This window comes from Microtus ochrogaster, chromosome 18, assembly GCF_000317375.1.
Source record: "Microtus ochrogaster isolate Prairie Vole_2 chromosome 18, MicOch1.0, whole genome shotgun sequence".
In the NCBI taxonomy this organism is placed as follows: Eukaryota; Metazoa; Chordata; class Mammalia; order Rodentia; family Cricetidae; genus Microtus; species Microtus ochrogaster.
In genome coordinates, this window is record NC_022020.1 from 15,718,845 (window position 1) to 15,728,555 (window position 9,711).

At 35.8% G+C, this 9,711-nt stretch overlaps 1 protein-coding gene across 2 annotated transcripts in view; it reads right to left on the reverse strand.

Moving 5' to 3' along the window:
- Positions 1-9,711, reverse strand: part of Rttn (rotatin) — a 135,438-nt gene that overhangs the window by 73,186 nt on the left and 52,541 nt on the right. For both annotated transcript variants that reach the window (XM_005355846.3, XM_026783587.1), the window contains exons 22-25: positions 5,791-5,887; positions 4,978-5,046; positions 4,168-4,356; positions 3,390-3,629 (exon numbers count right to left, since the gene is read on the reverse strand). In XM_005355846.3, the coding sequence (XP_005355903.1) occupies positions 3,390-3,629; positions 4,168-4,356; positions 4,978-5,046; positions 5,791-5,887 (595 nt within the window). The remainder of the gene's footprint in view (positions 1-3,389; positions 3,630-4,167; positions 4,357-4,977; positions 5,047-5,790; positions 5,888-9,711) is intronic.

The following is a 9,711-nucleotide window of genomic DNA, read 5'->3' on the forward strand; positions in this document are numbered from 1 at the left end:
GGAGAAAAAGGCATGGAAAAATCATTTTTAAAAAGGCGATTGGGAAGAGAAGTGAGATTCAGCAACACTGGTAATAGCTTATTTAAAAACACCCACAGGAGCATTATCAATAGTGTAAAATAGTAAGAAGTGTGTCACACAGCATCTACTATGCACTGGCCTTTGGCCACAGTTTTAAAAAACCAGTTTCCAAAACCTCCAGAGCTCCATTTTTAAAATGAGAAAATTCAGGCAAAGATATGGTTAGGTAATTTTTCAGGATCATGTGATTACTACATTAGAACATAAATGCTAATGTAAGCAGTCCAAGACCATGACAAAGCTAGTTTGCTAGTTTGCTGTAATATGGTGATTGCTACACACATTTTCATTGACAATGTCTACTTTGAGAAGATGGCATTCAGTTGAAAAAAAATGAAAAACAAAAACAGCAAATCTTGGTTTAAAGAAATACAGATTACTAAAAAAAAAAAGAAATACAGATTAGAAAACTATTTTTTTAAAAGACAGAATGAAGAAATGAGTCTAATAAAATAAAATGTCAAAGTCATAAAAATTTCAAAACATCATCCATGATATCCAACAAAATCATAAAACTGTATCAGCTCCCATATCCCTCAAGGCCACATGAGATTTCCGTCTTTCTGATGTTCAAAGATACTCTTTCCTAACGGAAGGTCTTCATCCATTTGCCTGGCATCTGTCCTCTTTCTACCTGCTTAACACTATTATTTCCTGACTTTAGCTTCTTCCCATGAAACACTTGTCCCCTGCTGTTGAGATTAGAAACTCTTTCATCCAGTCTCCCCCTTGGGAGCAGTCCTACCTTGGCAACACTATTTGCTGCCTTTCCCATGAGTTCCACGACAGCAGGGGACATGTTTGTTTTACTTACAATAAAATTTCCTAAAAAAGCTTAGTACCTAGTAGGTAAACAAAGGTTTGCTAAATACACCAGGGGGAAAAAAAGATAACATTCTTTATTTTTTGTCTACTCCTTTAAACATCACTACTTTCCTTTTAAAAGTCATCATATCATGGAAGTATGAACAAACAAAAAAATCTAAATAACACTGAGAGCAAATGAGGAGAAAAATTAGAGAAGAAATTGTATTTGAATAACTGGAGAAATGTCACATGCAAATACAGTTAGAATTAATTCTGAGTAAGTTTAAAGGACATACTGGTAGGTTTAATTACAAAGTAACAATTCAAGACAAGAGCTTAAGGTCAAAGTCGAAAAATGGAACAGTCATTCTTTAAAAGGCTCACACTGATTGCATGGCTACTTAACAAAGAATAAGAAGGGAACTCACCCGGTACATGGCAAGACAAAAACCGTCTCTGTGGGCTCTGACACTCCCCAGTCTGCATTAGACTCCTAACACCAAAATCTGCAATTGCTCAAGTCCTTTCTGTAGCACTGCTTTGTATTTACAAAAAACCTGAGGATAGCCTCCCATGAGCATTAAATTACCTCCACATTATTTTGACTACCCAACACTATGTAATTATTATGCAGACATGCAGTTGTTGCAATGTATTGTTTAGGAAACAGCAGGCTGGAAAAGCATCTTTTCATCACAGATGTTTCCTTTAGAGGAACTGTTTATTTATATGTTTGCATGTGCACAATGTGTGTACAGGTGACCAGTAAGACTGATAAGGAAATGATATCTCCATACACTAAAATTATATGCAATTCTAAACCATACAATGTGGATGCTGGTAATGAGCTCCAGTCCCTTAGAGGAGCACTTTTTTTTAGTACTTCAATCCACAGTTGGTTGAAAGCACGGATACAGCACACCATCCTGCCCATGTAGGGGAAAATATCATCATAAAAATGTGACACTCACATATAGTTACTGTTACTGTACAATTTAACTATACTAGAGGCTTCCATTGCTACATTAGAGAGCTTCTGCTTCAGTGGGATATAAAATACATGTACAGTTTTAACGCACAAAAGAAAATCTACTGTCTACAATGAAGCCAAGATATATTAATGCCTTTTGTCATTTAATTTTCTGACAATTAGAATATTCCAAATTTACTGAAACTGCAAAGTTTATATATTCTTTAGTTGGTGTGTCTGACAAAACAGAGTACAAATGTGCTGTGCTCATCAGTTTTCCTACTATAATATCCCCACTGTGGCCTATTTCAAGGAACAGTATACTAAGAGGCTGTGAAAAGATGTACAGTGTAGCACATGATACAAAAATGCTTCCATAAAAGATCCATTATAAATAACCACAAGAGCAGAGATGACAGCAAAATGTAAAGCAATTAAAAAGTGACATGTTTCACATTTGTTACTTTTACTTTTCATATAATTTAATTCATATATTAACAATATGAAATTATAGTTCATTTAGTTATTTTTTTCATATAACTAATTTGAAAATACCATAAACCAAGCCATCAACCATTCAGCAAAGCTATCTCACTAGCTGGTTTGGCATACCACTGGAGAGGCTTAGTTATTATTACAACCCTTAACAATGAACTAGAGAAGTTCAAATTTACAAACTCATACGACCTATTATTTTGAAACTGATACACTGTGTCTATTAAGAAACTTACACATTTACACTACTCATGTGCACAATGAAAAGAACTGCTTTCAGGGAGGGCTTCTCGGTCTTGTTTCAAATGTAGTCATCTGCTACCACTTCAACATCCGAAATTTATAAGCTAGAATCTTTTAGTAACTATCAACAGACAGTCACACGGCCATTAACTTTAAAAAAATTGATCAAAAAGAAAAATGAAATCATTTATTTGAGAAGAAAATCTAAGCAAAACAAAACAACCAGTAGCAGGTGTAGCAAACCTATTTGTCAATATACTAACTATCTCAATTTACTTACAATATGGATGGACAAGAATAAACATTCATTATGATTCATCCATGTGGTATCCTGATTATTTACATTTGTGAGATAAATTTTTCTAAGGTAGGTTAATAAATAATCCATGAATGTCAAGTCAGGGTCAAGTTTCTCTCTTCTGTTATTATTTATCACACATAACAAACTATCCTAGAGTTTTTCTTTCTTTCTTTTTTTTTTTTCTTAAGATAAAGTAACTTTAATGAGCATTGTAACCAACTTTTCTTATTTCTTTTGGTCCTGTACCAGGTATTATAGGTTCCTTTTCAATTTAATCCCCTCATTTTCACTGGGAATGTATCATATTAACTATAACTAGATTGCCAAAGAGTGGACAGAGGTACAGAGAGTTTTTCTTTCTATAAAAAGCATCTCTCTCATGATAACAACTGTACAAATACACACTCTTCTCATCAAAGACTTGAAGATGATCCTAAACATAATTCAGATTAGTTTTACCTTTTAAACTGGCAACATTAAACTTATACTAACCTGTTGAGCACACTGTGCCAAGCCAAGGATTTTAACGTAACACCACATGATCCAATGTCATCCTTCAAAGACAGTTTGTCATTCAAAAGATAAAAACTCATCCTGGTGACAGCAGCCCTCACATCCCTGTGGCCTCCAGCCTGAACAATGGACTGAAGGCATTCTTGCAGCCCACTAGCTGTGTATGTGATCTTCAGCGTAAGGATATCTTCTGGGGCCAGCTGCAGTGTACCTAAAAATCTAGGCAAAAAAAATAAAAAATAAAAAAATAAAAAAGAACAACATAAGCCCAGGTTTATTTCTATCCTAAACCTCTCTCAAAAACTATTTTTGCCACCATCTGCTTTTCATTAAAAGTTAACTTATAGTTAAAAGATTAAAAGAAAATTAACATATAAATCCATCAGTGTCATAGTTGAACACTGACGTTTTCCTCTTTACCAAGGACACACTAATACAGTATGCTCATGTGGAATGATTACGACACCTAGAAGTAGGAACACTCTCGGGTACACTTATTGAGCTTTACTCTAATGTCACTGCACTTTTAACTTCAACTATTAACTGAATAAGCACTATACAGTTTCCAAGAGAGCACAGAATAAAATCCTTTCTAGCCTACATGGTTTGATATATTTTTAATAGGCATAGATCTAAAACAAAGTAAAAATATAATCATGTTAGAATCAGTTGATTATATCAAGTAAAAATCTTTTAAATTACAGAAAAAGTGAAGCCTAATTAATTGCATGTAGTTTATCTTAATATAACTACTTACTCTTGAATTTTAGCTTCAGAGGTCATGTGTTTCAACAGATTATCACTCCCATGATACCATGCCAGGTTCCAAGCTATTCTTAGCATGTCTGACACAGGCTTCAAGGCCAAATACTCAGTAGATAATGGCAAAACTATTGAATAAGGACTCACAGCATGGTGGCCGATCACATGGACTGGCAGATGATACCTAGGAAAAAAATTTTAAATAATTGCAAACTTTAATTTTTTAAACAGGACTCAAATAATAAACCAGAAATAAAGTCTAGTTTTGTGACTCCCATAATTTTTAATCATGTTAAATTATCACATTTTATATAATATTTTAATTATTTTTTACTCTCCTCCACATTCCAAAGCCCTTCATTACTCTTTCTTGATGACTAGCTACAGTCTATATATTGGGATTATGGCAGAGATAGCCAGTGTTCCTTAAAGTCAGGAACAATGACTACAGTAAAAAGATTTCTAAAGCTTATTTTCGAATGGTTGAAAACACAGATTATATGTAGAGAATGAGAGAGAGCATGTAGCAACTGCATCAATACTAGCAGTGATGAGCCACAGCTGGAGGGAAGGCACTGCGGTTCTTTGAGCTTTCCTATAAATTTGCAGGAGACTGAAATAAAAAGCTGATGACAAAAAAGTTGCTCTCATTGACCCTCCAAAGAACCACAATGAAGAAAGTATGAAAGTACTACAAATCAAGTGACAAATGCTAATGAAAAGTGTAAATAAAAAACATATAGACAGCAACTTCCCCTTGTGTAACAATAGTTTACCATTCATGAAAATAAGACCAATCGCTTACCTTCTAAAGATTGAAGCAGGCAAACTGAAGGCTGATGGCACAGAAGGTTTATTAGAAGGATCAATAGACCTGTAAAGAAGAAAAGGGCAAAAGGAAACCTGAGTCGGCCAAAGCCTATGCAGTACAACCCACCCATCCTTGGGCAGCGCCTCTGAGAGTCTAATTAATTCAGTGGAGCCAAGTGTTTGCTACCTCCTGAACTCAGAGTAAATTTTTGGTTTTGCAGTTTCATATGATAAGGGCTCAAATAACAGAGTGGACATACTAGCAGGTGAACTCTGTGGCCCCTCCCACTGATGCTTCCTCTTTTTTATTTTTTTAGTGGGGCACAGGGGAGGTGAGCAGGGAGGTGTGGTTGAGACAGCAGTTCACTGTGTAACAGTCCTAGATGTCCTAGAACTTGCTTTATAGATCAGGCTGGACTTGGACTCACAGATCTGCCTGCTTCTGCTTCCCAAGTGATGGGAATAAAGGCATGCACCACCATGCCCAGCTCCACCAATGCTTTTTAAAGTCAAGTTAATCAAAAACTATCACTCCAAATAATTATTTTATTTTTAAATAATATTTTTGAAAGTACACAAAGTTGAAAACATGTACTACAAATGCATCGAGGACAAAAATCTCTATAATATTTTTTTAATGTTAGTTATGCTAAAAATATAATTCAGGGTGACTTTTTGAACCCATGGGTTTTTAAATACCAATTATTCAAACCAAAAGGCATAACACATGTGTACAGCATGGAAAGCCTTTAAGTCAAAAGAACTCAACAACTACGGGTAAAAAGAAACAGAAATCCTTATATCTCACCATGTATCCATTCTTGATACTTCATCAAACAACAGAAGACAAAACAATGCCCCAACTTCAGTGACAACAGTACAATCTTCATGAAATATCAAGGAAACTGAGGGACAAATAGAAAAGCAACTTCATAAAATATTTTCACTTCTAGAAAAAATAAACCAACTTTAAAATGCCTTAACTTGAAAGAAAGAAAAATAGAGAATTAACCCAGAAAAACTACATTACTGAAAGTGTTTTAGTGTCTCTCAAGCTATCATAAGTGTGAGAATACTGGGGTGACATATAAAACGGCAGTTTCTCGGTCTCTATATGTGGTGTGTGTTTCTATCAAGTTCCCAGAAAACACTAACACTACTGGTCCAAGAGTCATACATGCAGAGTCGCTCACTCCAGATGCAGGAAATCTAAGCAAAGAGCCCAGCTTCAAGGGACACTTTGTCAACACACATATTTCTAGCTGAAGTTGTCTCACTAAAGATTCTTTATAATTTTGGATCTTAACAACAAACATAGTCCTAGAACTAGACGTAAAGCAAAAACACTGTGTTTATGATACGTTATTCTACTTTTTATTTATCATGGGGAGACATGGAAAGAGGCATACTCTGAGTTAACAGGCAATAGCACTAGCTCCATCACATCCTAGTTCAAAGGCCTAGTCGAGTCCTTTAACATAAAAAAAGCTTCATCTACTTTTCTCACATCCCTAACATTTCTAAAAAGTGACACAACTGTTCACTGTTTGAAAACTAAAAAGTTCTAAGCAAACTGGACCATCACACAGTAGCTGCACCATCATACAGGAATAACAATACAGAATCTTCAATTTTATAGAAACAGAACCAAGAAATCTGCACTTTAAAATAGTTTTCCTAATTGTAAGAAAAGAGAAGCTGGGTGGTGGTGGTGCACACCTTTAATCCCAGCACTTAGGAGACAGAGGCAGGCAGATCTGTCTGGGTTTGAGAAAAGCCTGGTCTACAGAGTAAGTTCCACAACAACCAAGGCTACACAGAGAAACCCTGTCTCAAAAAACAAAATGAAAGAAAGGAAGAGGGAGGGAGGGAGGGAGGATAAATACAAAATTAGTACGACAAAAAATACAATCCAAAAAGTAAGGAACTAAGAATCATGTGAAAATGAACTAATGTTAAACAATCATTTCCACTCAGCAGAGACAGAACGGTTCAGAAGGTTTTGGAGTATTTAAATACATAAGAAATTTTTGGAATATAAATGGCTACAGTATGGATTTAAGACCAAATTTAGATTCTTACCTAAGTTTTATTCCCATAAAATGTTAAGCTTATTACAGGTTTCAAATATAATAGAAGCCCCCTTCGTATATTTTTAAATAGCTAACAAACTCAAAAGGTCTCATAAGGGTTCTTCATATATCCTTAGTTTTCATTCCTTTTAACCCCAGCCCTTCTTTCTCCCATTCCCTTGACCCACCCAGGCCCAGCCAGTTCTCTCACATCACATGTGCTGTGCACCCCTGGCTGTATAGTTCACTCAGGTGGCAAACTTCTTCATGCACACCTTATTTTGGTTGGCTCCTTCCCAACGACCTCATTTTTCCATCCCCTCTACTCCATAACCTATATGAACTATTATTGTAGATAAAACTATAAGAAATTTTAAAATGGAAACACTAGTGATGGCAGAGCTGTGAAGAAAACTGGCTCTTTTATCACTGAAGAGGAAGTTAACCATATTCCACCATCAGCATTGCAGTTCTAATAACAGGACATGTACAAACAATAGACAATGTCTTTCTGACAATTAAAAAACTGAAACTAATATTCAGTGTTATGGCAAATGAAATAAGAATACAACATACTTCTTTGGGAATATTAAAAAACAGATGATGAAAACCTACAGCACTTTATCATATATAGTTCTATGTCTAGAATTTTGCAATGGAACTTTGTCATCACTGAAAAACATAAAGAAGTTGGATTTCTTGTGCCTCTACCACATATTTAATTAAGACTATGCCCAAGTCCCTAAATTCTGAGACCTCAATTTCCTCCCTCTATGATGATGTAATGAATACTCTTTTCTTTCTATGCCTAAAATACAGTATAAGATTCTCTCATAGAAAGTTTTAGAATTCAGTTTTGCAAGGCTATTTAATCATTGAAGCCTGTCAATCAATTTTCCAAGCTTCGACAGAATAATCTCTAAAATACATATTCCCATTTAACAACCTCATATAGCTCCTCTCTGCTGTTTTCTAGGGCTTACCAGATCTTGCATGAATAGCCGTCTTGACATCATCCCAAACTCCTTATCTACATTCCTTCAAATCTCATTGTCCCTACAGAGCTGTAATATTAAACATAACTTCTTGCTCTATCAGGAAGTCAGTCATGTCTATCTGAATTCCCATGCAACCCTCAAGTCCCAGCTTACATATCATTTCCTAGAAGCATCATCTAGTCGCTCCCTAACACTACTACATTCAGCACGTACTCTGGGACCAGGAAAGCCACGTCAGGTGTTATGCTGTGTTTGACTCCTGACAATCCTCCCGCCATGCTCACTGTAACTCTAACAAAAGGGCCTATCGCTACATCCAGAACATAGTATGTGCTCTGTAAACGTTCACAGATGAATCTATTTTCCTGGCAGAGTAGCTGATTAAAGAATGACATTTTCTCTGTAGGATATAGCTTATGTTGCCATGGAAAGTGTTTTTGCAGGACGGGAGTGTGGCTCACTGATGCAGCACTTGCCTAGCACACACATGACCTGAGCTTGACTCACCATCCCACACATGTAAAAGTACTTCAGTATCTGCTAGGTACTCATAAATGCAATATTAAGACGATTTAAATAAATATAGGCAAATGGGAGACTAAATGCAATTAGATAAAGCTAATAAGATAATTATCAACGTGAATAAAGAAAACTGAAAGCTAGACACAGTGGAATTTACCTGTAATGTAAGCTTTTAGAAGGCAGAGACAGGCTGGTCACTACAAGTTCAAGACCCAACTTGGTCCAGATATTAAGTTCTAGCCAGAAAAGGCTACATAGCAATACCTTATTACAAAAAATAAATAAATTTTAAAAAGAAAAGAACAAATTAAAAAGGAATGTTTTAAAAGGAAAGAAAATCAGAAATGTGTACTTGAAATTCTTTCAGGTAATCACTACGTAAAGATCTGTAAAAAATTTCACACTCCACTTAAAATCTCATGATTTTAAAAATGAATTATTTTTAACCTGGTTTCAACTTTAACAAATGTTTCTTCAGTAAACTGTGTCCTGCTCACTTTGTAGGAAGATTATCATTGAAGGGAAAATGCTCAAATATAATTGTTTTAATGCTATATATTTTAATATAAATCTAACTTATCATACCAATGCTTAATATTGAGATATTTGGTCAAAACGCTCTTTAAAATAGTCAAAAGCAGTGAGGTAAAGTTGTAGGAAACTAAGTACTGTAGAACACTGTGATTAATGGTCAGCCTTGACTGTGAACTTATAACTGGAGATGGACAAGAGACAGACTCTAGGCTGGAATAGGTGGAGGCCCAGACGGGGTCTAAGGGGACTCGTGTTCTGCTTGCCTGCCTTCAGCTCTTGCCCTGACTGTGTCCATCTGATGCGGCTGCCATACTTCATGGTACCAGAACCACATTTCTTCTACCACCCAACAGGGACTAAAGACCTGTGAGTCTCCAAAGATCTCCCAGGCATTCCCATCAGACAGAAACTAAGCAGCTCCCAGGTTCTGACTTTCTCATGTACAGATGGCCACCAACTGGCCCTATTATGCAAGCCAATATAATAAATCCTGTTCAATAATACAAACTCACCCTATGTTCTATTCCTTTAGAGAACCCTGCCAAATATAAAATTACCCAGGTATGTATTAAAAGCAAATGACAAGAAGAAACAAGGTGGCAG